The following is a 25,193-nucleotide window of genomic DNA, read 5'->3' as shown; positions in this document are numbered from 1 at the left end:
TTGTAGAATGTAACTAGCTCTTCTTCTGCTGTGGCAGGATCCTTCTTCACAGGACAAAGTTCCAAGAACAACGAGGAGGTTTCCCTCATTCGCAAGGCCGACCTGGAGAACCACAACAAGGACGGCGGTTTCTGGACGGTCATCGACGGGAAGGTGTACGACATCAAGGACTTCCAGGCTCAGTCCCAGTCGCTGGCGGGAAACAGCGTCCTCGGTGAGGCCCGCGGCGCCGAGTGGGGAGTGGTCACCGACGCCAGACCGGGGCGTTGGCTTCTGTCTTTGTCCTCGCCGTGACGCCGTCTCTCCTCTTGCAGCCCAGTTTGCAGGGGAGGACCCGGTGGTCGCTCTGGAAGCCGCTCTGCAGTTTGAGGACACCAGGGAGTCGATGCAGGCGTTCTGCGTGGGCCAGTACATGGAGGTACCAGCTGCCGAGCATCGAAAGCCTACGCCGCTTTATTAAAGAGCTGTAACTAGTGTAAACTTGTAAACATCATGTCAGGATTAAAGCAGGTGAACATTCAAGAAATGTGGTTAGAACAAAATCTGAGGGGAAAGTTTATGTTTACGATACAAAGGCGTTTTCCTCCTCGAGGTGATTTTGCGGGACACCGAGGATCAAGAGGTCAACGAGGCACAAAATCGGGGAAAGGATCCAGTGTTCCTACTTGGCTTGTATTCTTCAGAAGGTGCCGTCTTTGATTCGGTGGTGTTTTCCTCGTGCACAGCCTAACCAGGAGACGGTCACCACCCCGGACCTGAGCAGCCTGTCGTCTCCGCTCATCGACACGGAGAGGAACCTGGGTCTGCTGCTGGGTCTCCACGCCTCCTACCTGGCCAAGAGCACCCCCCTGTCCCCCATGGAGATAGAATGTGCCAGTGGGTTGAATTATTCTTAAACCGCCCAGTTAAAGAAAAAACAGTATTTGTGTTTTTTATTATTGTTTTTTTTACTCCTTGAATGGCACAGAATGGCTCCAGTCGTCCATATTCTCTGGAGGGCTGCAGACCAGTCAGATCCACTACAACTACAATGAAGAAAAGGATGAGGACCACTGCAGCTCTCTGGGTACAACCACCCCGGACAAGGCCAAGCTGTACTCCCAGAGAATCACCCTCAGTGACCACGCACAGCCTTTCCTGCAGGCGATCGCCGACAACAATACTCAGGACCACACTGTGAAGGTGCAGCCCGCCACACCGAAGTCGCCGCGTTCACGTCGCGTTTTTCATAGCATCAATCGCTCTAAGCCGTTTCCGTGGTCACCGCGGTCCACGGATGCCGCAAGTCATTTTCAACCTGTCGTCCTCGCGTTTCTCTCGCGTCGCAGGACTTCCTGTGCCAAATCGAGCGTTGCTGTAAGCAGTACCACCTCATCACGCCCATCACCTTCCCCCCGGAACACCCGGTGGAGGAAGTCGGTCGCCTGCTGCTCTGCTGCCTGCTCAAACACCAAGACCTCGGTAACCTAGCAACCGGAGGTTACACACATGAATGCCTTTAGCGCTGTTTAGTATGAGGGCAGGTGGTGCAAAGCGTCCTCTATTGGCCAACATGAGTATTACAACAACAACAAACACAAACCTTTTTGTTTCTCAAGTATAATGTATATAATAATATACGTGACACTCTCTTCCTGTCACAGGCCACATTGCCCTTTCCCTTGTCAGTCAGTGTGCCTTGGGGGTGGACCAAGGGAAACAGAGGTCCCTCCCTAAATCTGTGATTGACGTGTGCCGCATGGTCTACCAGGCCAAGTGTTCTTTAATCAAGGTAGGATCGCTGCCTGTAGCTCCTATGCTATCATGCTTATTCTCATGAAAACGTCTAAAAGGGCCGAGTTAATAAGGAACTGAATCCCTAATAATAATAATGATGATGATAATAATAATAAGTCGTTTTTGTGCAGGTAATTTGTGACCGAGGAGAAAGCGGAACGTAGCGTTTAACAACATGTCCTGTTTGTCAGACCCACCAGGAACAAGGTCGCTCCTACAAGGAGGTGTGTGCGCCCGTCATTGAGCGTCTGCGCTTCCTGTTCAATGAACTGCGTCCAGCTGTGAGCAACGACCTGTCCATCGTGTCCAAACTGAAGCTGCTGAGCTCTCAGCCCCGCTGGAGGAGGATCACCCAAAAACTCATCCGGGACCGCAGGAAAAAAAGAGGTGGCTCATTTAAAAACCTACAACGCGCCGACAGGGATTCGTCTTCCTCGCCAAAACGGCCCCTTCCTGAATGTGTTGCGTATTCCTTTTTAGTGCCTAAGAAGTCAGAATCTGCCGACATAGAAGAACCAAAGCTGGAGAATGAAGGGACCAAGGGGGAGGAACTTAATGTCCACATCGTCCCCACGCCTGCGGACAGGAAGTCACCCACCAGCAAGACATCCAAGGTGCCTAAACAAAGCCTAATCATCGGAACGTTCACAGGGTATTTAAACAACGAATACGGTGCTTTGACGTTGATGTTTTATCACTGTTCAGCAGGACAAGTGGCCTCCGCTTCTCAACACTGTGGCCAACGTCCAGAGGTGCCGCTGGCTGAAACACAGCGTCCTGGGTGTGTTTTCTCAGTCCAGCCTGATGGCCACCATCGTGGAGTTTGCACTGAAAGAAGAGCCGCTGGACGTGGAGAAGATGAGGAAGTGTCTCCTCAAACAGGTGATTTGTCATGTAGGAAATAAAATAAAGGGGCACGCAAGACGTGTGTATGTAGGGACGGGCTGAAACATTGTAGCCACAATCAAAGGGTGAAATCTAGATTAAGTTCTGAGCATTAACACTATAGCCATTTATGCTCCGTGTTTGTTTCATTGTTGCCGCTAAACCAGCCCCCAATACGCTGAGGAGGGATTGTAATTATCTGTAAACTCATCTCATATCCATGGACTACTTTAACTTAGAGTCTTAGAGCAAACCTGTTGAATGTGCTTGATCGCAGCTGGTGAGGGCCGAGGTTCGGCTGGAGGGCATCGACACCATGCTGAAGTTGGCGTCTAAAAGCTTCCTGCTGCCGTCTGTGCAGTACGCGATGCTCTGTGGCTGGCAAAGGGTAATTCCAGAAGGGACCAACATCGGGTACGCCAACCGCTTGAGATCCTGGTACTCTGCGTGCCACAGTGTGTCGTCCTGTTTTAGCCTCAGTGTTCTGGTCCTTTTCAGAGAGCCCCTGTCTGACTGCCTGAAGGACGTGGATCTGATCCCCCCCTTCAACCGCATGCTGCTGGAGGTGACGTTCGGCAAGTTGTATTCTTGGGCCATCCAGAACGTCCGCAACATCCTGCTGGAGGCCGGCGCGCGCTTCAAAGAGCTCGGTGAGCGGCCTGGCTCCTCTCACAAGACCAAACTGCTCCGCGTACGATTCTCACACCAACCAGCGTTTGTTTTTTTTTGCACGCAGGCGTGCAGCCGGTCCCCTTGCAGACCATCACCAACGAGAACCCAGCGGGGCCGAGTCTAGGCACCATCCCCCAAGCCCGCTTCCTGCTGTCCATGGTCCACATGCTGTCCCTGAAACACGGGTCCAACAGCCTCAGCCTCCTGCTCAACTCGGGAATACTGGCCCTCACGCAGAGCATCCTCCGGCTCGTAGGCGAGTACGCTCCAAACAAACGGCCCACAAATGAATAAAGGCCGGTTATTGATCTTGGTTTTAATGATGCGTTATAATCTACTTGGTTACATTGTATCTCTATCTACTGGGTTAGAGGTTAGGGGTCAACACCCTTCAAACAACTATTTATTAAGTTCCTCCACAAAACTACATTTTACACGTGAACAATATAAGTTTATATGTAAATATTATGTGGCATAATCCGACCAGAGAAACATGAATCTGCCGATAGTCCAGATACCCGCGAAGGAAGCAGGAAGCAGGTGTTCACTGTTTCCCGTGGCTGTGTTTCAGGGCCCAGCACCGACAGCAGCGAGGAGGACCTGAGTTTGTGTGCACGCGGGGGCTCCGCCACCGTACTGGAGGAGTCCAGAAAGGAGGCGACCCCGGCCCCCCTACCCGCCTCGGGCCCTGAGCTGGCCGCCATGATGAAGATCGGCACGCGGGTCATGAGGGGGGTTGACTGGAAGTGGGGAGATCAGGTAATTGCACCCATCTGACGGTCGCGTTGGCAGCGTGTAAACCGGGAGAGAGAAGTTTTGGGACGTGACCCCCCCCCTCAATGTTCTGTCCAGGACGGTCCGGCGCCAGGCCTGGGCCGGGTCATCGGGGAGCTGGGGGAGGACGGCTGGATCCGGGTTCAGTGGGACACCTCCAGTACCAACTCTTACCGGATGGGTAAAGAGGGCAAATATGACCTGAAGCTGGCTGAGCCGGCGGCGGCCGCGCAGCCCCCCGCCGAGGACTCGGACACAGAGGACGACACAGGTCGGTTCACCACGCGGCCGCAGCGCCAGCTGCCAGCGTTGTTATGCTAATTCACAGGACGCAGCCGCTTTAGCTGTAGTTTATAGTTGTGCAACGGTGTGTATTTGTGTCCGTTATTGGACGTCCATCTGTGTGAAACCGTATGTCGAGAGTTCAGCTGAAGTCTGGTTTATGTTGGCACTCTTCTAGTATTTCACTTTTATTTTCGACTCATTCTGGTATTTGACTAAATAAAACGGAGTCACTGGCGAGTATTTTTCTTCCAAAGCCTTCAGATTACATCACAGAAGTTTGAATTATTCATGCCGGTAATGTGGCCAATGAACCGTGTTAATCGTTTCCTCTTTGTTTTCCTATTTTATCGAAAACGTGGCAAACTGTGACCCTTAAACCGAGGTACGTTGCGAGGCGTACACCTTCTTGTGTCTTACACCACTAGCGATATTTATAACTAGTTAATCCCTGTATTTTGACACAAACTCCGGTTTGGTAGAATTAGTATTTTAGCGTTATACTTACATTATTACATCATACCAGGCTATGCAGAATGAAACCATCTACCTGCAGGGTAATTACAACGTTCTCCCTGACTGCAGAAGGTGAGCTGGTGGAGAAGAGCAGCCACCCGACGGCCATGATGCTGACCAGCACGGTCAACCTGCTGAAGACGCTGTCGCTAACCGCCGGCATCCACGCCGAGGTGCTGCAGACCGACGCCACCCGGACCCTCTGCGGACTGCTGCGGACGCTTGTGGAGAGCGGCGCCAGCGACAAGTCAGGTGACTGAACCGCCGCGTCGGCGCGGCGTCTTTTGCCTGTTTGGCGTCGTGGTTTGTTGTTCTAAACCGGCGGCGCGTTGGTCCGCCGGCAGGTTGTCACGCCCACCGGCTGGTCTCCTGCGAGCAGCACAGGAGCTGGTCCACGCTGGGCTTCATCCGCAGCATCGCGCTGGTGCCCCAGATGTGCAGCACGCTCAGCACCTCGGCGTGGATCGGCCTGCTCATCCGGATCATAGAGGGACACCAGTCCTTCAACGCCGTCACTCTGCAGAGACAGGTGAGACAAATGTGTGATTTAGGACGTCTCTGATGGAAATAGACCGCAGACGAGGAGCCTCCTCAGTTAACTGGAAAATCAAATATTGTTGTACGAGGATTATTTACGTCGTTACACATTTGTGTGTGTTTCCAGATCCTGGCGCTTCGTCTCCTTCAGGCCGTCCTGCCCTCGTGGGACAAGACGGAGCGCTCGCAGGACATGAAGTTCTTGGTGGAGAAGTTGTTCAACTTCCTGGGAAGCCTCCTAATCACCTGCTCCTCCGACCTGCCGCTTCTCAGAGGCACGGCCCCGAGTCGCGCATTCAGTCCTCCGTGTGTTTCAACTCGTTTGCTTTTAAGCGTGTCGTTTAATTGCCGCTTCCCCTGCAGAGGGCTCCCTGCGAAGGAGGAGGTCCCGCCCCCAGGCGTCTCTCACGGCCACTCACAGCAGCACGCTGGCCGAGGAGATCGTTTCCGTGCTGCGCATTCTGCACGCTCTCGGCCAGTGGAACAGCATGATCAACGATTACATCGACGCGCAGCTGAGCGCCATCGGAGACGTCATGTCGGGCTGCCAGTCTGAAGCGGTGAGGACTATTCAAGCGCCGCGGATTCTATAATTGAAGTGTTTGTATGAGCTTCTGCTCAATAGTCAGTGTTTCACTACAGTAGATGGAGCAAAGTGATGTTCTGTTGTGAATAAAAGCATTAAGAAAACGACTAACTAATATGGTATTTGACTTAATGAGGCAGACCTTTATTAATCCATCTCTTCATAGTCGCCAGAATCCCGTCACACTCACTGCTGTTCCTTTTGAACCGGCTCTTTGCTTCTGGCTGCGTTTCAGTGCTTCCTGGAGGAGTATTTCCCCTTCTCCGACTCTCCTAGAGTGGGCAGCCTGATGGCGGTGATGGCGGTCATCGGCGGCATCGACGGGCGCCTCCGCCTCGGTGGCCAAGTGGTCCACGAGGAGTACGGAGAGGGGACCGTCACTCGCATCACCCCGAAGGGACGGATCACCGTCCAGTTCCACGAGATGAGGACCAGCAGGGTCTGCCTGCTCAGCCACCTCAAACCGGTACGCTTTGGACGCTCACGTGTGCACGAGCGACTGGCATGTTCCGTCACTCGGACGCTGAAATACCGACTGGTTTCCCCGCAGCTGCCCGCCGTGTGCTTCAGCGTGCAGAACCTTCCCTTCACCGAGCCCATGCTGGCGGTTTGGGCTCAGCTGGTCAGTCTGGCTGGAAGCAAACTGGAGAAACAACGGCTGAAGAAGGCGTTCAGTCGAGGGCTCACAGGTAAAGAAAAACCACCAGAGGCTTGTGTGTGTTCTCAGTACGACCAGGTGTTGACGCAGTTCATTCATCCATAAGCAAATATTGTGGATTTTAGCCCAGAATCTTCAGTACTATTTGCTTTTACTCACAGTGGCTTTAAGACGCTGTTCTTTATGCGACTCATAGATGCCACGTAGGGAGTGTTTAGTGCTCAGATCAATGCAACCTCTCGTCTCTCCAGCCGATCAGGTGGACATCCACCTGCTGCGCTGCCAGCAGCTGAGGCTGTACATCCTGAAGGCGGGACGCGCACTGCTCTCCCATCAGGACAAACTCCGGCAGATCCTCTCGCAAGCAGCCGTTTTGGACTTGGGACCCAACCCCAGCGGTAAGGCGCCATGGCCTCGTACCTGCACTGCTTTGGGTGGATTTCCTTTTGATAAATCCCAGTCAGAACTGTATTTTATCATCAGACAAACCTCTTTCTCAAGACCCCTCTGTGTTTTTTTTTTTTTCTGTCTTCCAGAGGACCCGGTGGTGTCCTCTCCTGATGTGGGCGACTTGTCCCCCGAAGGTCCGTTGCCTCCGCTGATCCTCCTGCAGCAGCTGCTGTCTGCTGCCACTCAGCCATCCCCCATCAAAGCCATTTTTGACAGGCAGGAGATGGAGGTGGGATTGAATATTAATACATTGACATTAATGCTTATTAACGCTAAATGTGTTTTGTGAAGTCAGCAAAGAAACTAAATGAAGAAAATCACAAATGTTCTCGAGCACGAAAGATACTGAAAGCCACAGAAGACGAGTGACGCCACTAAAAGACCATGTTTTGTGGGTGGAGCCTGAGAGCCTCTGTGTCTGCGTCCCCGTAGGCCGCCGCTCTGGCGCTGTGTCAGTACCTCGCCGTGGAGTCCGCCCACCCGTCCTCGCCGCTGTTTGAGGAGAGCAGCTCCAGCGAGGCCACCACGCCCGTCACCATACAGCACGTGCGACCCCCCAAACAGAAGAAGCAGAAGACCTCCCCCGTCCCGCCCCTACCCATAGTGGTGCAGCTCATGGAGATGGGGTTCCCGAGGAAAAACATCGAATTTGCCTTGAAGTCGCTGGCCGGAACGACGGGCGGCACCGCCGGCGTCCCAGGTATGTTTCGCCCATTCTCACCGCACCGGTCAGTATTTTGGGACGCAGCCGCGGAGAGTGATCGAGCGTCCCCGTCAGGTGTGGAGGCGCTGGTGGGATGGCTGCTGGACCATCCGGACGTTCACGTCAGCGAGCTGTCGGATGCCGACACCGCGTCCGACGAGTACTCTGACGAGGAGGTGCTGGAGGAGCTGGAGGAGGCCGAGCCCACATTCCCTGTGGTACTGTTACTTCCTGTTTTTCTTTTATTAGTCCGTCGTCTGTCCGATTCTCCTCGTGCCCTCATTTAATAACGGGGTTGTGAATGATTAGCCTCCAGGTGCAGTGGTGACTGAGAGTCAGACGTTTAAGAAGAGATCAGATTTCCAAAGCAACGATGACTACGCCGTGTACGTGAGAGAGAACATTCAGGTAAGAATTTGCCTCTTTTTAAATGCTTATTTGGGGTTAGAAGCTCGACTCTTTCAGGGGAAATGAAATAAAAGTGAACGTTTGTCAAGTTAAAGGGTCACGTGGTAAACTAATGCAGTCAGGAGGGAACAGAACCAGAACAACAAGAACCAAGAAGTCGTTCATAAACATTCTGCGTATTGCATCGTCAAAGAGCCTCTTAAAGCCCGACGGCCCCCCGGCTCCTGCAGGTGGGGATGATGGTGAAGTGTTGCAGAACGTACGAGGAGGTGTACGACGGGGACGTCGGGAAGGTGATCAAGTTGGACCGAGACGGGCTCCATGACTTGAACGTGCAGTGCGACTGGCAGCAGAAAGGAGGAACCTACTGGGTCCGCTACATCCACATCGAGCTGCTCGGTGAGCGCGCCGCATTAACCAAGACCACACCTGGTTTCCTCTTCACCCGTTTTGAGTCTTACTGTTTTTTGTTGTTGTTTTTTTTACTTTCACCAGGATTCCCACCACAAACTTCTCCCTCTCACATAAAGATCGGCGACAAAGTGCGAGTGAAACCCTCCGTCATCACGCCAAAGTACAAGTGGGGCTCCGTCACCCACCGGAGCGTCGGGGTGGTGAAAGGTGAGCTGCTGACGTCTCCCAAAGCTGCTGTGATCACCGATGATCGATTTCTGATCCTAACTGAATTATGCTTCATTATGTATCAAACTACTCTTGTTTAATCATTGTTATAAGATATTTTTTTATTTATTCTTATTTGTTTCACTATTATTCAATTAACTATTCAAGTTCCCTTGAACGCTTGTAGCCACCTGACAACTATTGCAAATTAAATATTAAAAGGAACTGATGGGAAACTATTACCTATTGACAACTGATTCACACGCTGTACAGAAAACACCTTTTACAGCTTTCACACGCTTTAAAGACAAAACTCACAGCTCCAGTGAATCTTTTTTTTCGCAGCACCTTGTGTTTCTGATCAAATGTTAAACAATGATTGATTTGTTCTGTTTGTTCTTCTCCTGCATGTTTTTTTTTTGTAGCTTTCAGTGCCAACGGGAAGGACGTGATAGTCGACTTCCCTCAGCAGTCCCACTGGACCGGCCTGCTGTCTGAAATGGAACTGGTGCCCAGTGTTCACCCTGGAGTGAGGTATGAGTGTGCCCGAGCTTTGTGTCTGATTTTTTTTTTTTAAAACACGCCACCGCTCTCAACGAGTCGTCCACACGCAGGTGCGACGGCTGCCAGATGTTCCCCATAAACGGCCCCAGATTCAAATGCAGGAACTGTGACGACTTTGACTTCTGTGAAAGCTGCTTCAAGAACCGCAAACACAACCCCAGACATTCCTTTGGCAGAATCCACGAGCCGGGTGAGTCGCCGCACGCTCGCCCAGAATGCATCCGCAATGTTTCTGAAGCCCTGCAGGCGTTTTTCACACATGCAGAGCGGCGGTGACGTACGAGGTCTCAACCTCCGATGCTTCATAGCATCTCTGGATAGATACTAGAGATGAATGATGAGCGGTTTGACTTCATAACGCGTTGTACAATACGCCATCAAACTGTTAGTGAGGATATTTGTCTCGCCTCCATTCAGGTCAGTCGCCAGTGTTCTGCGGCCGCTCAGGAAAGCAGCTGAAGAAGCATCCGAGCAGCCAGCGCGGGATGCTGATCGACGATTGGTCGCGCGCCGTCAAAAACCTCAGCGTCTCGTCCTCCGTGAACCAGGCGCCGCGCCTCATCGACTGCAGCGACCAGTGTTGGCAGTCGTCCGGCTCGCAGGGAAAGGCACGAGACCGGAACTTCCAGCGCTGAACGGCTTGTTTTTTTAAGTCTGGCTTTTAGTTCACGGTTCCGTCGCTCTTTCTCTCCGCAGCACTGGATCCGCGTGGAGCTCTATCCGGACGTCCTGGTGCACAGGCTGAAGATGGTGGTGGATCCAGCGGACAGCAGCTACATGCCCTCCCTGATGGTGGTGTCAGGCAAGTTAAATCAAATGTAACCTGTTTGCGTCACTCTGGACTCCTCTTACGGTTACTGAATACGGCTTTGGTATCGGGATGGAACTCCTCTTAATCATTCGTTCATTATTCAGGCGGAAGCTCTTTGAACAACTTAGTGGAGCTGAAGACGATTAACATCAATCCCACGGACACCACAGTCCTTCTCCTGAGCGACTGCACCGAGGTTGGTTGACAACATCCACTCCTGCTGTAATAAGGTAATAACGCCAACGCGATCACAACAACGGCGTCTTTCCTCCTGCAGTATCACCGATACATCGAGGTCGCCATCAAGCAGTGCCGCAGCTCCGGTATCGACTGCAAGATCCACGGGCTCTGCATCGTCGGACGCATCAGAGCGGAGGACGAAGACCTGGCGACCGTCCCCTTCCTGGCGTCTGACAACGAGGAAGAGGACGACGACAAAACCGCCACCGGAAGGTGACAAAGGCGCCGAGTGTTTCCGTGTTGTGAAGGTCGATAGGATCGCAGAACGGGACCATCGGGAGAGCCGAAGGTTTTTTTATATAGTTCTTCTTAATGCTCGCCGTTGGCGCGACAAGGTCACATTCTGGGAGGGAGGCCTGGGAGGACCAGGACCAGGACTGGGAGGGAAAGACTCCTGCAGTACATGAGAGGTACTCGACAGGGGCCGTGGGGCTCAGAAACTCCACCACTTCCATTTGATAAATGCCCCTTGTAGTCACCTTAACATAATGAATCATCCAGCTGTGTTTATCTCAATCTTCATCACGACAAGAGCATGAAGATGAAGGACCTCTCTGTGTGTTTCCTGTAGTCTCGCTCGGAAGAAGTCTTCAGGATTGGAGTCTTCGGCAGCCATCAGGACCAAAGTGTTTGTGTGGGGGCTGAATGACAAGGACCAGCTGGGAGGACTCAAGGGCTCGAAGGTGCAGCTTGTGTGTGTTTGACCCGAGACATGATGCCTCAGATCCTCTTCATGAAGATTAAATCTGAGCTGTGCCTATAAGAGCAAAGGGTTTATCCAGCTAACGTTAATGAAAGCTTTAAGTATAAAGATGTTTGTAGTGGAAGGGTCACTGCTAGTACTTCAGTACCAGGGACGGGTATTAATACGATTTTGATCAGATGGCAATTCCTGATCATTTGTTTGGTGGAAAAAAATAAAACGTAATCAAGGATCTAGTCTTGGAAAATCCACCAATTCTACATTTTTTGACATGAAACACAACTGGTAGCTGTTAGCTCGGCTCTGTAGCCAAGCAGAAGCTAATGCTAACTAGCTTGTCTCCTGCTAGCAGGAGTTCTGTAACATAACAGTGTGGCGGGTCCCAGGTTTCTTACCACGGAGACACGGGACTTCCTGCATCGTCATCGGTCATCACTGTAGTTGTTGTCTTTTCTCAGATCAAGGTTCCCTCCTTCTCCGAAACTCTCTCTGCTCTCAACGTGGTGCAAGTAGCCGGTGGTTCAAAAAGCCTCTTTGCAGGTTGGTGATTCCCGAAAAAAAGTCATCCGAGTTTTCATTCTGAGTCGTTCTGGGTGTTTGAGCGCTGTGTTGCGGTTGCCCAGTGACGGTGGAGGGGAAGATTTACGCGTGCGGGGAAGCCACCAACGGCCGGCTGGGCCTGGGCCTCTCCAGCGGGACCATCCCCATCCCCCGCCAGATCACCGCGCTCGGCAACTACGTGGTGAAGAAGGTGGCCGTGCACTCCGGGGGACGCCACGCCATGGCCCTGACCGTGGACGGGAAGGTGTTCTCCTGGGGGGAGGGAGACGACGGCAAGCTGGGCCACTTCAGCAGGATGTAGGTTGCGTTTCCCCGCGCTCCGTGGATCACCGCCCGAAGACGCAGTTAAAGAAAAGTCCGCGTTTCCCTCCTCAGGAACTGTGACAAACCTCGGCTGATCGAGGCGCTGAAGACCAAGCGCATCCGAGACATCGCCTGCGGCAGCTCTCACAGCGCCGCCATCACCTCCTCCGGCGAGCTGTACAGTTGGGGTTTGGGGGAATATGGCCGCCTCGGTCACGGCGACAACACCACCCAGCTGAGGCCGAAACTGGTACGGCAAAATAAATACACACAGAGGCTGAAAACTAATGAATGAGTAATGCCATCTGTCATTTAGCTCTTTAGTGGGTAATATCGATTGTTATCTGATCGATTTGTCCATTTCATTGAGTTTATATGCAAATGTTATCATGAAGAAAGGAAATGGTGATTACAAATGTGGTGATTTATGGCAAAGTTAAGAATCCTGAAGACATGAATACTTGTAATTAGCTTTTAGCTCGTTATGGGCTCATGAATAAAACCAATGACTTTAAATGAGTTAAATATTCCAAAAATTTAAACCGGTTAGATAAGTGATGATTAAAGTGATCTAATATATATATATATATATATATATAGAACATATTTTTTATTATTTAATCTGTTTAATATTTCCATCCATAACTCGCTGTACTATTAGTTTCACTGCTGTGAACGTGCAGATTGTTCATGAACTTGCTGTGACTTCATCCTCCAGGTGAAAGTGCTTCTGGGGCATCGCGTCGTGCAGGTGGCCTGTGGGAGCCGAGATGCACAAACGCTGGCCCTCACTGACGAAGGTATTTCTCTTCCTTTCTAGTAGCACCAGGGATCCCCACATGTTGTAATGCTGTGTGTGTGAAACATAAAGCTCCGGGCAGACGGACATCGAGCGCTCCGATCACCATAGTAAAACATCTCCTCTGTGGCCTGTTTGAGTGACAGTTTCTTCAATCAGACGGACGTGTTCGGCTCTCTGCTCGCTAACAGACGTTGCGTGTCATTTTGCCAGGGCTGGTGTTCTCCTGGGGCGACGGCGATTTTGGAAAGCTGGGTCGCGGTGGAAGCGAAGGCTGCAACATCCCGCAGAACATCGAGCGGCTGAACGGGCAGGCCGTCTGCCAGATCGAGTGCGGCGCTCAGTTCTCCTTGGCTCTGACTAAGTCCGGGGTGGTGTGGACCTGGTAAGTGACGCCGCGGCTGCACCGCGCCGCCCCGCTCTCCTCCGCCGGAGGTTTCACGGCTGGCTCGTGTTCCCGAACAGGGGAAAGGGCGACTACTTCCGGCTGGGCCACGGCACCGACGTGCACGTGCGGAAGCCCCAGATGGTGGAGGGACTCCGGGGGAAGAGGATCGTCCACGTCGCCGTCGGAGCGCTGCACTGTTTGGCTGTTACGGAAACCGGACAGGTGCGGCCGCGGTGTGAAGTAGCGAATCATCAGCTCAGTTTCCCCCAGTCGGTGACTTCGGCTCTCAAACACGACGGAAAGTCTTCAGTCCAGTTGTTGCTTCTCCGTCAGGTGTTTGCGTGGGGCGACAATGACCACGGCCAGCAGGGGAACGGCACCACCACAGTGAACAGGAAGCCCACGCTGGTTCAGGGTCTGGAGGGCCAGAAGATCACCCGAGTGGCCTGTGGCTCCTCCCACAGCGTGGCCTGGACCACGGTGGACGTGACCACGCCCTCGGTTCACGAGCCGGTGCTGTTCCAGACGGCCAGGGACTCCCTGGGAGCCTCCTATTTGGGTAACGCTCCCTGCAGCCCGTTGCCGCAGATCACCTGCCCCTAAGGCAATAATGAATATATCGATTATACAATACATGACGTCCTTGTCTCGGTGTCCTTCTTTGCAGGTGTCCAGTCGGACAGCGACTCCCCGTCGGCGGTCAACAACAAGTTGAGCGGGCAGAGCAGCGTGAAGCCTAACCGGCCCTCGCTGGCCAAGATTCTCCTCAGCCTGGACGGGAACTCTGCCAAGCAGCAGGCGCTGTCTCACGTGCTGTCCGCCCTCCAGATCATGTATGCCAGGTGCGTTCTGCAGGAGGTTTGGACTGTCGGGGGAAGATTTTTCGCTCTGACGCGCTCATCTAGCTGACTGGCTGCTGGTCGTTGTCGTCGGTGTCGCCGTTTCCTCAGGGACGCGGTGGTCGGCGCTCTGATGCCAGCCAGCATGATCCTGCCGGCCGAGTGTCCGTCCAGCTCCCCCGTTCCCCCGTCAGACTCCTCGTCCTCCTCCAGCGTGAGCGAAGAGGAGGGTCCTCCTGTCCTGCCTGAAGCCGAGGAGCGAGTCAGCCCCAATCCCTGGCAGGACAAGAAGGGAGAGGTGAGGGTCACGGCTGTATTTTGTGCTGACCTGCAGAGCGCATCCTCTTCCCGTCGTGACCACGTGTGCAAATGCAGCCTTCAGCAAAGTAGCTTTGGGTCCAAGAAAAAGAAAACTTTCACAGGGAGTTGATCATAAATACAGTTTTCTATCGTACAAACATTTTTAATCCTTAAGGGGATGTCGAGGTGTTTGTTTGAGGTTCTTCACAGTCAGTGTTTGGCAGACAGATCAGAGTTCTGCTGTGGACGTATTTTAGTATTTAGTATTTCAAGTGAACGCTATCTTTCCGACGGAACTGAAGCTGTTCTCTTTGGTCTCTACGAAGACACCAGGTGATGCATGAACAGTCATCGTACCTCAGAATGAAAGTAGCAGATCCACAGCGGCTTCTGCTGGTTAGTTAGTTTGTGTTATTGTGTCACTTTGAGTCTGAAGACACAAACTCACTAACCTGCTGCGTTCTGGGAGGCAAAATAACAGTTTTTGAGAATGGAGTCTGGTTTCCTATTTAAGAATGAATAAACTAATTCATTCAAGTCGACTTTGAAACGATACAATAAACTAGAGGACAAGTTATAACATAAATAATTAGAACTGCTGGACGCATGTTTATTGCGGTTTGACCACAGCTGTGTCGTGTGTGTCGTGTCGTGTGTGTGTGTGTGTGTGTGTGTGTGTCGCTGTGTTCGTGAGCAGGCTCCCTCGTCCGAAGACGCCCTCACCCCGTCCTCGGCGATCACTCCCTCCACCTGCGGCGGCTCCTCGCGTCCCTTCATCCCCGTCACCGACGACCCCGGAGCAGCCAGCATCATAGCCGAAACCATGACCAAGACCAAAGAGGTGAGTCCTCCGTGCCCCCCCCCCCCGACGCGTAGCCACCTCGGGCCGCTCCCACCTTTCTTCTCTCCCCCCCACCCAGGACTCCGAGAGCCAGAGCAAAGTGGTCGGTCCGGAGCCGCAGTACCTGGACGAGTTCACCAGTCTGCTGGTGCCCGACGACACGCGCGTGATGGTGGACCTGCTCAAGCTGGCCGTGTCCTGCCGCTCCGGGGAGAAGGGCAAGGAGGTGCTGTCGGCCGTGCTGTCCGGGATGGGAACCGCTTATCCTCAGGTGACTGCCGCTTGCGACTCGCCTCCCGGTTCCGAGGGCGAGGTCGACGGCCGCTGACGACGTCTTCTGGTCTCTCGCCGCGTGTCCCCGCAGGTGGCCGACATGCTGCTGGAGCTGTGCGTCACCGAGCTGGAGGACGTTGCCACGGACTCGCAGAGCGGCCGCCTGTCCTCCCAGCCGGTGGTCGTGGAGAGCAGCCACCCGTACACGGACGACACCTCCACCAGCGGCACCGTGAAGATTCCAGGTAACGAGGGGAAGCTTTTACGCTTTCGTAGGGCTGCACCAACAATTCTGTTCAAGCTTTAAGTCAAAAGCATCCTCGCACATCCTCCACAGAGGCACACAGACGCACACAGACCCTTTTAAATAGTGATACGTTTCATTGTTGAAACTCAATAGAAGCTTTAAATCTAAAGAGCAGGACATTTGGTGCAGCCCGACTCGACCTGATGCGGACCACATTTCTCGTTTTTTTCCCGCTTGGCAGGCGCCGAGGGTCTGCGGATCGAGTTCGACAGGCAGTGTTCCACCGAGCGACGCCACGACCCGCTGACCGTCATGGACGGAGCCAATAGGATCGTCTCCGTGAGATCGGGTGAGCACCCACGGACCAAACAGCCGGCGAGTGAATGCTGTCTGTTCCCAAATAATCGTGGCGTCACGCCGCTGTGCGCTGCAGGCCGCGAGTGGTCCGACTGGTCCAGCGAGCTGAGGATCCCCGGAGACGAACTCAAGTGGAAGTTCACCAGCGACGGCTCGGTGAACGGGTGGGGCTGGCGCTTCACCGTCTACCCCATCATGCCTGCTGCTGGTGAGCCGCATCCACCGACACATTTTATGCTGGCGGGTAACATGCGTGTTTAACCGCGAGGGGCGTCGGTACTGATCACGGATCGACACTGAGCCTTTCCCTTTGTGTCCTCAGGGCCCAAAGACTTGCTGTCTGACCGCTGCATCCTGTCCTGCCCCTCCATGGACCTGGTCACCTGCCTGCTGGACTTCAGACTCAACTTTGCCTCCAACAGGAGCATCGTGCCTCGTCTCGCTGCTTCCCTCGCTGCATGTGCTCAGCTGAGCGCACTAGGTACGGTGGTCCACCATGACGCGCCACGATGATCGTTTGCTATTCCCCATTGCGCTCATCGTGGTAATGTGCATGTAGCTGCTGGACACCGGATGTGGGCTCTGCAGAGACTTCGGAAGCTTCTGACCACAGAGTACGGTCAGTCCATCAACATCAACCGGCTGCTGGGCGACAGTGAGGGCGAAGCTCGCTCCATGGTGAGCACCACGTGATCCTACAGCGGAGACGTTCTCCTGCGTGCATGCAATGAAGATCAGAAGAAAAATCAATGCGTTAAATGCGCTGCTTAACATATCAATGTATGTGTATTGTTTTAAATCAGCGATGCGGGTTGGAATCCTCCTTGTTTGCCTCCACGGCTGCTCGTCCTCGACAAAACAGTCGTCTTTAAAACAATCCATTCAAATTGATCAGTAACGTTTTCTGTGAATATAATGCGCCAGAGAGAAAGTGAATTACTGGAAGAAAACACAAATGCTCCTGGTTCTCTTTAGATCATGAACAAAAAAGACGATTATTTATTCACGGTTGAAAAAATTAAATAAGAAGATTTCCTGCTAAAACCTTTTATTTTTCCACTTGATCATATAACACAACACTTCTTCTCTCGCCCTCCATCTAATTGACCGTTTCTCCTGCCAGAGTTTCACGGGCAGCGCGCTGGCCGCCCTGGTGAAGGGGCTCCCGGAGGCTCTGCAGAGGCAGTACGAGTACGAGGACCCCATCGTCAGAGGAGGCAAGCAGCTGCTGCACAGTCCCTTCTTCAAGGTACGCCTCCGCCCACCAACACAATGCCCCCCCCCCGTGGCGTGCGTGATGCGTGAGGCTCATTTGAACGCTGCGTTCAGGTCCTGGTGGCTCTCGCCTGCGACCTTGAGCTCGACGCGCTGCCCTGCTGCGCCGAGACCCACAAGTGGGCGTGGTTCCGCCGCTACTGCACGGCCTCCAGAGTCGCCGTGTCTCTGGACAAGCGGACCTCCCTGCCGAGAGCCTTCCTGGACGAGGTGAGCATGCGGACGCTTTCCTTTTTTTTTTTTTTTTTTTAACCTCCATGGAGCGTCAACGCGAGAACCGCTGCTAATCGTCCCGCTCTGAAGGTCACAAAGAAGATCCGCGAGCTGATGGCGGACCACGAGAGCATGAACGGCCTCCACGAGAGTCACGACTTGTTCAAGCGCGAGCACGACGAGCAGCTCGTGCAGTGGATGAACCGGCGGCCGGACGACTGGACCCTCTCGGCCGGAGGCAGCGGCACCATCTACGGCTGGGGCCACAACCACAGGGGTCAGCTGGGGGGCATCGAGGGGGCCAAAGTCAAAGTGCCCACCCCCACCGAAGCCCTCGCCACGCTGCGCCCGGTGCAGCTCATCGGCGGCGAGCAGACTCTGTTTGCCGTCACCGCCGACGGAAAGGTCCGCCTCTCTCTAACGCAAAGCGACAGACGGCATTGAACGCATCGTGAACGCGCCCGTTAGCGCTTTAGCTAACGTTCCTAGCTCCCCCAACGAACCCATACAGACACTAGAAAAACACAAATGATGTCATAAAGCGGCGCAATGACGGTTAGCGTTAAACATTCACATGACTGGGATCCACGTGTCCGTCAGCAATGATGATGTTAATCCGCGTTTTGTCTGGACCCTCAGCTGTATGCTACGGGATACGGCGCCGGGGGCAGACTGGGGATCGGCGGCACGGAGTCCGTGTCCACGCCGACTCTGCTGGAGTCCATCCAGCACGTCTTCATCCGCAAAGTGGCCGTGAACTCCGGAGGGAAGCACTGCCTGGCGCTGTCCTCCGAGGGAGAGGTCTACTCGTGGGGAGAGGCCGAGGACGGGAAACTGGGTCACGGGAACCGAAGGTCCGGATCAGACGGAACGCGTCCGCACCCACACACGGGCGACATCATGAGTCCATGTCACGTTAAAGGGTTTCAAAGCCCGTGTTGAAGTAGTGGTTTAGAAAAGCTGTACGGGATCAAACCTCACGGCAAAGTTGTTTTGCATTAAATGAGTCGCGTGTTTTTTCTGTTAAAGTAAAGAAACAACATCATCGATCATTCAGCTTTTGATTCCTACTGATTCTCCAGTCAGAGTCAAAGTCGTTTCTATAGTAACCACGACCCCTCTCGTCCTCAGCCCCTGTGACCGCCCTCGCGTCATCGAGTCCCTGAGGGGGGTGGAGGTGGTGGACGTCGCCGCCGGAGGGGCGCACAGCGCCTGCATCACCGCCAGCGGGGAGCTCTTCACCTGGGGGAAGGGTCGCTACGGACGTCTGGGACACGGAGACAGCGAGGACCAGCTCAAACCCAAACTGGTGAGTGAACCCCCCCCCCCTCCCTCCCCCCGCCCAACCCGGCTCCCATAGAGCACTGAAGGTTAAACGGCTTCCTCGGCTTCGTCCAGGTGGACGCACTGCAGGGTCACCGGGTCATCGACGTCGCCTGCGGCAGCGGGGACGCCCAGACGCTTTGTCTCACGGACGATGACATGGTCTGGTCCTGGGGGGACGGGGACTACGGCAAACTGGGCCGCGGAGGAAGTGACGGCTGTAAAATCCCCATGAAGGTGAGTCAGTTCAACAGAGCTTCACTTCTTTAAGCGGTTCTTTTATACAGGAAGATACTGAGAAATATTACTGTTGGCTAATATATAATATATATATATATATATATATATATAAAATATATATATATATATATATATATATATATATATATATAATATATATTTTATATATATATATATATATAATATATATTTTATATATATATATAATATATATTTTATATATAATATATATATATAATATTAGCCAAAATATATATATTTTATATATATATATTTTATATATATATTAATTAGGTTAAATCAATGACGTTCTAATCTCTAAACATCCAGAGGTTGATCGATGTCTTGTTTTCCAGATCGATTCTCTAACGGGCCTCGGCGTGGTCAAAGTGGAGTGCGGCTCTCAGTTTTCCGTTTCTCTCACTAAGTCTGGAGCCGTGTACACGTGGTGCGCCCTCCCCTTCGTCGTTGTTGTTGTTGCTGTTGTTGTCCCTGCGGTGCTTGACGCATTGTGCCGTCTCTCAGGGGGAAAGGAGACTACCACCGGCTCGGCCACGGCTCCGACGACCACGTCCGGCGACCGCGGCAGGTTCAGGGGCTGCAGGGGAAGAAGGTCATCGCCATCGCCACGGGGTCGCTGCACTGTGTGTGCTGCACGGAGGACGGTAAGCGTCGCCGCATTGTGTGTGCGTCGTGTTCACTCGGGTTATTGTTGTTTACATCAACCTAATATTCCTCTTTGCTATTCCGACTCATCTGTCTACACGCCACATGAACTGTTGTCCATCCAGATGTGTCCCTGTCGTCCCACTAAAGTCTGCTGTGACAAATAAAAACTAATGGTATTCAGAATGCGGTCATCTTCAGGGGAAGCGTCCGGTAGCCTCACCGGGAGGCGTTGTGCTTGTGTTCTGGCCTCAGGAGAAGTCTACACATGGGGGGACAACGACGAGGGGCAGCTGGGAGACGGGACCACCAACGCCATCCAGAGGCCGCGGCTGGTGGCCGCGCTTCAGGGCAAGAAGATCAACCGGGTGGCCTGCGGATCGGCTCACACCCTCTCCTGGTCCACCAGCAAGCCCACCAACGCCGGGAAGCTGCCGGCTCAGGTACCCACTTCTCCAGCAGGGGGCAGTAAAGCTGCTGCGGGCGGACGCTCTGACTGCCTGGGTGCTGTGTTCAAGGTCCCCATGGAGTACAACCACCTGCAGGAGATCCCCATCATGGCCCTGAGGAACCGGCTGCTGCTGCTGCATCACATCTCGGAGCTCTTCTGCCCGTGTATCCCCATGTTCGACCTGGAGGGTCGGCTGGGTCAGACGGGCCACGGACCCCCGGTGGGCTTCGACACGCTCCGAGGCATCCTCATCTCCCAGGGCAAGGTGGGGCAGCAACACCGAATACGGCCGGTGGATTATTCCCACTTGAGCCGATACATTAAACCGTCTCGTTAACCTTTTTAGACTCTGAAGCGTTGGACAATCGTTATCGGCGCCAAGAGCACTTTGTGTGACTTTTGCAGTTTTTATGGATTTTAATTTTAGCATTTTTTAAGTGACCTCTGCTCATGTTCTGGCATCACTGCGAGAGGAAGTAGTGAGGCAAACGTATGCACGGAATAACGAGGAATAAGATGACATCTCCTCCTTCATCTAAATCTTGATTGTCTGCGAACAGGAAGCCGCGTTCCGGAAGGTGGTTCAAGCCACGATGGTGAGGGACCGACAGCACGGACCCGTGGTGGAGCTCAACCGCATACAGGTAGGAAATGCACACGTCTGTCACACGCTTACCGTAGCAACATGTGATGTCTTTCATAAGGGGATTAGTGTGTCTGCTCCTCCTCCCCCTCATGTCCAGGATGATCCACCCAACAGGAAGTAATTAAACGCATAACAGAAACAAGCTCTTTAATCTCTTCTTCTTTGTTCTTCTTCGCCGCCGCGCAGGTGAAGCGTTCCCGTAGCAAAGGCGGACTAGCGGGACCCGACGGAACCAAGTCCGTGTTCGGCCAGATGTGCGCCAAGATGAGTTCGTTCAGCCCGGACAGCCTGCTGCTCCCCCACCGAGTGTGGAAGGTCAAGTTTGTGGGTGTGTTCGCGTCGCCCATCTCTTCCGCCGCCCCTCGCTGTTTCTTTAAGAACGCGCCTCTCGCTTGTCTTTGGTCCCAGGGGAGTCCGTGGACGACTGCGGCGGGGGCTACAGCGAGTCCATCGCCGAGATGTGCGAGGAGCTGCAGAACGCCCTGACGCCGCTGCTCATCGTCACGCCCAACGGCCGCGACGAGTCGGGCGCCAACAGGGACTGTTTCCTGCTCAACCCCGCGGCCAAGTCGCCGCTCCACATGAGCATGTTCCGCTTCCTGGGTACGAGCCGCCGCCGGCACCCGACAAGAGACGCGCGAGTCTATTTTCAAATGCTGCGCTTTCAGCTCGAAACTGTGACAAGCGTCGTCTCAGCAGAGCGCCACGTGGCGTTCCTTGTTTGACCTCCTGCTCGCTGCTTCTGCAGGAGTTCTCCTTGGCATCGCCATCCGGACCGGGAGCCCTCTGAGTCTGAATCTGGCCGAGCCGGTGTGGAAGCAGCTGGCCGGCATGAACCTGACCATCGCCGACCTCAGCGAGGTGCGTACGCGGACCCGTCGGATCGAAGCCGCGGGCCGTAAACGGAATCTCTAAAGCGTCACTTACGCGTTACATAAACCATGCGGGTTTAACTGCCGTGGCGGTTGTCGCAGTGCTAATCGACGTCGGTGGGTTTTCTTTTTCCGGGAGAGTCTGGGAACAAATTCTTTTAATTGGTCAATCGTGGATTTCTGCTGAAATTGAGGCCCGTCTGCGTATTGTTCTGCTCTTACGGTCTGCAGGGGTCGGAACGGATTCACAGGAAAATCCCCTTTCATAAATATCCGTGTGAAACATCAACGTAAGTCCTGAGTCGCTTTTGGGGTCAAATCAACATGATCGTGATCCATCAGGAATCGAGCGACACTAAGCAGGTGAACTAAGGGGCGGAGCCTCGGCCCGAAACCCCAGACGTGCCCGAAACACGCTTTGTCTGGCAGAGTTTGACCTCAAAGAAAACCCTCTTGGGAAAAGCGCCGTACGAGCTACCAGCGAGGAAGGTCTCTTGCCGTCAGACACTAAGTAGCACAAAGCCCTCATGATCTGCATTACAACCTGCAGAGAGAACACATTCCTACACATTCCTGCTGCGATTAAACCGTAATCTCCTCAGAGAAACTCGCGTCCTGAGTCCGCTGCTTTCCTCGCGCTGAGATCATGAGCTCCTGGACCGTCGCTGGGAGAGAAAAAGACCTTTTTTTTCCCTCACAAAGCGGCTCTTGTTTCGCGCTTTGTGCCCCTGAGAGATGAGAAAGGTTAGAAGGGAAAAGAGTCCAGCGTACGTGACGAGGAGCCGAGTGCGTCAATACACGAATCCGCCAAGGGCCTTCTGGGTATCTGAGGGACACTAAAGGAACAGTGTGTGATATTTAAGTGGATTATTTACTACAGCGATGGAATCTACAGGAGCCCAGAGCGGACAATAAAGATGTGTAACAGAGGACAAGTAGTCTGTAAGTTCTCACACGTGTCTGACGTAACGTCCTCCTTCCTACGTCTCCAGGTCGATAAGGATTTCATTCCCGGCTTGATGTACATCCGGGACAACGAGGCCCCGGCCGAGGAGTTCGAGGCCATGACCCTCCCCTTCACGGTGCCCAACGCCAGCGGGCAGGACATCCAGCTCAGCTCCAAGTACTCCCACATCACGCTGGAGAACCGCGCCGAATACGTCCGCCTGGCTATTAACTACAGGTGAGAGTCATGAGGCCCCTCCCCCCTCCCCCCCACGGTCTGTGTCCCAATGCCTGAACTTCCCGTCGGTTTCCCCCTCCAGGCTCCATGAGTTTGACGAGCAGGTGTCGGCGGTCCGCGAGGGGATGGCCCGCGTGGTTCCCGTCCCCCTGTTGTCTCTGTTCACCGGATACGAACTGGAGACCATGGTCAGTGAGAGCAAGTTGTGCGGTGGTGGTTCTGCCCCCCTGCTGTGTCCTGTTTTTTTTTTTTTTTTTACAGAGACTCTAACCCCTCCCCCCCCCCCCCCCCTCCCCCTCAGGTGTGTGGGAGCCCGGACATCCCGCTCCACCTGCTGAAGTCGGTGGCCACGTATAAAGGAGTGGAGCCCACGTCGTCGCTCATCCAGTGGTTCTGGGAGGTGATGGAGTCCTTCTCCAACACGGAGAGGTCCCTCTTCCTGAGGTTCGTCTGGGGGCGAACGCGTCTGCCGCGCACCATCGCCGACTTCCGGGGGCGGGACTTTGTTGTGCAGGTAAGAAGTTAGAAAGTCCTCATTGAAACTAGTGAGCCAGTGAACAGGAAGTGACCATATTTGGAATGTGGAGTGATGTAGAGACCTGTCAATTGGCGTGTAGCCCCGCCCTAAAGCATCCTCTGCTTTATGGTCTGTTTGACTCTAAATGGACCATCATTTACTAAATGAACGTCATGATGTGTTGAAGACTTGAAACTAGAGACTGAGACCATGAACTCATGTTTACAATGTTTACTGAGGGAATAAATAAAGAGAAGTAGAGTAATTTTCTCATAGACGTCTATGGGAGCAGAGGAGTCGCCCCCTGCTGGTCACTGCACAGAATGCAGCTTTAATAGAGAAGCTTTGACGTCACTTTTTTAAGAACCCACGGTTGCTGCCTGCTTTTTAAAGTTTGCCAACGTCTCACATGAACACATTGTTGAGCCTTCAGCGACGTGTTAGACTCCTACGAGAAACTAACGCCGTGTCTGAAGCCGAGAGGTCGGCGTGCTGCGGCTGGTCTGCATGGAGCCTCCGCGCGGCGCGGCCCTCAAACAGCTTCCAGAGTCCCTTTAGAGCGCCGTCTCGTCTGTCCCCCTGCAGGTGCTGGATAAGTACAACCCCCCCGACCATTTCCTGCCGGAGTCCTACACCTGCTTCTTCCTGCTCAAGCTGCCCAGGTACTCGTGCAAACAGGTGCTGGAGGAGAAGCTCAAATACGCGATCCACTTCTGCAAGTCCATCGACACCGACGACTACGCCCGCATCGCGCTGTCCGGGGAGCCGGCCGCCGACGACAGCAGCGAGGACTCGGACAACGAAGACGCCGACTCCTTCGCCTCGGACTCCACCCAGGACTACCTGACGGGGCACTGAGGGCGATCATCTCAGCCTGTTAACACACACACACACACACACACACACATTCATTCAAGACACCGGAAGTCTGTGGGGGAAACGTGTGCACTGAGCTGCACGTGTAATCGTTGTGTCACATGGGATTGTGTATATTGTTGCAGTTTAAATAAACCTTATAAGCACTGTGGTAGATCCCCTCCCTCTGGTATGTGTACAACAGGACCGTAGAATCACACTTGTTTCTGTCCACAAACACGTTTTTAACTTAACGTCTGAAGCCCCCCCCCCCCCCACAGTGTCCCTAAAGAATGTACATAATATGATCGTGCCATGTATTCACAGAAGGTCTCATTCCTGCTTTTCAATGTTAATACATTTCTGTTAATAAATTCAAGTGCAAAAAGGAGTCTTGGCGTCGGGGGGGGGTGGGCGGGACAGGAAGTGACCGAGTCGGGACATTTCCTTGCTGTTACTCATCGGCTGGCGTCTGCGTGATGCACGGCGGCTTCTCAGGCGACGCGTCCTCTGGAGGGAACGGCGGCGAGTACAAACCGTACGAGGGTCAAAAGACGAGCTCGTTGTTTCCTTTTCGCCGATAACGATCCGTTTCGTTTCGCTTCCCTCGGGGGGTCTTCAGTGTGTGACGTCGCTGCTGATGAAAGAGATTCCTGTGATTCCTCCCAGTGTCACATTCCTCCGTGTGTACACGCACACACACACACACACCATTACACACATTAATACGCACCGTCAAACAGTTTAAGCGTCTTAAACCTCGAGGTGGCAGGTTTCAGGGGGTTGATACTAATAACTATTATCTAAACTGATGTTGGAGCCGCTTTGTTGTGTAAAAGTTTTATGGATTTGGTTCCG

General features: G+C 53.4%; 1 protein-coding gene across 9 annotated transcripts in view; it reads left to right on the top strand.

Annotated features, from left to right (window-relative positions):
• herc2 (HECT and RLD domain containing E3 ubiquitin protein ligase 2) overlaps positions 1-24,723 on the top strand; it is a 39,039-nt gene extending 14,316 nt beyond the window's left edge. For 4 of the 9 annotated variants that reach the window (XM_078108711.1, XM_078108714.1, XM_078108713.1 and 1 more), the window contains exons 24-91: positions 38-214; positions 315-418; positions 726-876; positions 968-1,182; positions 1,329-1,461; positions 1,644-1,771; positions 1,968-2,163; positions 2,257-2,390; positions 2,482-2,658; positions 2,939-3,075; positions 3,160-3,311; positions 3,398-3,589; positions 3,905-4,092; positions 4,186-4,378; positions 4,975-5,157; positions 5,250-5,434; positions 5,570-5,717; positions 5,806-6,002; positions 6,264-6,494; positions 6,579-6,717; positions 6,938-7,084; positions 7,223-7,365; positions 7,569-7,836; positions 7,915-8,057; positions 8,149-8,247; positions 8,478-8,646; positions 8,743-8,868; positions 9,294-9,402; positions 9,483-9,622; positions 9,850-10,040; positions 10,129-10,234; positions 10,348-10,439; positions 10,521-10,696; positions 11,055-11,166; positions 11,645-11,726; positions 11,810-12,044; positions 12,123-12,300; positions 12,769-12,850; positions 13,063-13,234; positions 13,315-13,459; positions 13,571-13,796; positions 13,905-14,079; positions 14,188-14,374; positions 15,074-15,217; positions 15,297-15,488; positions 15,582-15,735; positions 15,979-16,086; positions 16,171-16,302; positions 16,417-16,575; positions 16,654-16,772; positions 17,218-17,343; positions 17,424-17,579; positions 17,673-17,987; positions 18,222-18,436; positions 18,714-18,891; positions 18,981-19,142; positions 19,502-19,593; positions 19,671-19,810; positions 20,067-20,254; positions 20,330-20,527; positions 20,823-20,906; positions 21,095-21,236; positions 21,317-21,511; positions 21,657-21,769; positions 22,773-22,963; positions 23,046-23,151; positions 23,265-23,477; positions 24,066-24,723. In XM_078108711.1, coding sequence (XP_077964837.1) covers positions 38-214; positions 315-418; positions 726-876; positions 968-1,182; positions 1,329-1,461; positions 1,644-1,771; positions 1,968-2,163; positions 2,257-2,390; positions 2,482-2,658; positions 2,939-3,075; positions 3,160-3,311; positions 3,398-3,589; positions 3,905-4,092; positions 4,186-4,378; positions 4,975-5,157; positions 5,250-5,434; positions 5,570-5,717; positions 5,806-6,002; positions 6,264-6,494; positions 6,579-6,717; positions 6,938-7,084; positions 7,223-7,365; positions 7,569-7,836; positions 7,915-8,057; positions 8,149-8,247; positions 8,478-8,646; positions 8,743-8,868; positions 9,294-9,402; positions 9,483-9,622; positions 9,850-10,040; positions 10,129-10,234; positions 10,348-10,439; positions 10,521-10,696; positions 11,055-11,166; positions 11,645-11,726; positions 11,810-12,044; positions 12,123-12,300; positions 12,769-12,850; positions 13,063-13,234; positions 13,315-13,459; positions 13,571-13,796; positions 13,905-14,079; positions 14,188-14,374; positions 15,074-15,217; positions 15,297-15,488; positions 15,582-15,735; positions 15,979-16,086; positions 16,171-16,302; positions 16,417-16,575; positions 16,654-16,772; positions 17,218-17,343; positions 17,424-17,579; positions 17,673-17,987; positions 18,222-18,436; positions 18,714-18,891; positions 18,981-19,142; positions 19,502-19,593; positions 19,671-19,810; positions 20,067-20,254; positions 20,330-20,527; positions 20,823-20,906; positions 21,095-21,236; positions 21,317-21,511; positions 21,657-21,769; positions 22,773-22,963; positions 23,046-23,151; positions 23,265-23,477; positions 24,066-24,338 — 10,958 coding nt within the window. In that variant the 3' untranslated portion in view covers positions 24,339-24,723. The remainder of the gene's footprint in view (positions 1-37; positions 215-314; positions 419-725; positions 877-967; positions 1,183-1,328; positions 1,462-1,643; positions 1,772-1,967; positions 2,164-2,256; positions 2,391-2,481; positions 2,659-2,938; positions 3,076-3,159; positions 3,312-3,397; positions 3,590-3,904; positions 4,093-4,185; positions 4,379-4,974; positions 5,158-5,249; positions 5,435-5,569; positions 5,718-5,805; positions 6,003-6,263; positions 6,495-6,578; positions 6,718-6,937; positions 7,085-7,222; positions 7,366-7,568; positions 7,837-7,914; positions 8,058-8,148; positions 8,248-8,477; positions 8,647-8,742; positions 8,869-9,293; positions 9,403-9,482; positions 9,623-9,849; positions 10,041-10,128; positions 10,235-10,347; positions 10,440-10,520; positions 10,697-11,054; positions 11,167-11,644; positions 11,727-11,809; positions 12,045-12,122; positions 12,301-12,768; positions 12,851-13,062; positions 13,235-13,314; positions 13,460-13,570; positions 13,797-13,904; positions 14,080-14,187; positions 14,375-15,073; positions 15,218-15,296; positions 15,489-15,581; positions 15,736-15,978; positions 16,087-16,170; positions 16,303-16,416; positions 16,576-16,653; positions 16,773-17,217; positions 17,344-17,423; positions 17,580-17,672; positions 17,988-18,221; positions 18,437-18,713; positions 18,892-18,980; positions 19,143-19,501; positions 19,594-19,670; positions 19,811-20,066; positions 20,255-20,329; positions 20,528-20,822; positions 20,907-21,094; positions 21,237-21,316; positions 21,512-21,656; positions 21,770-22,772; positions 22,964-23,045; positions 23,152-23,264; positions 23,478-24,065) is intronic. The other 5 variants (XM_078108717.1, XM_078108718.1, XM_078108716.1 and 2 more) reach the window with 4 other exon arrangements.
• Positions 24,724-25,193: the final 470 nt, after the last annotated feature.

The sequence above is a fragment of the Gasterosteus aculeatus genome, chromosome 8 (genome assembly GCF_964276395.1).
Source record: "Gasterosteus aculeatus chromosome 8, fGasAcu3.hap1.1, whole genome shotgun sequence".
Classification (NCBI taxonomy): Eukaryota; Metazoa; Chordata; class Actinopteri; order Perciformes; family Gasterosteidae; genus Gasterosteus; species Gasterosteus aculeatus.
The sequence above is the reverse complement of the archived record's forward strand: the minus strand, read 5'-3'. Positions and strand labels throughout refer to the sequence as shown.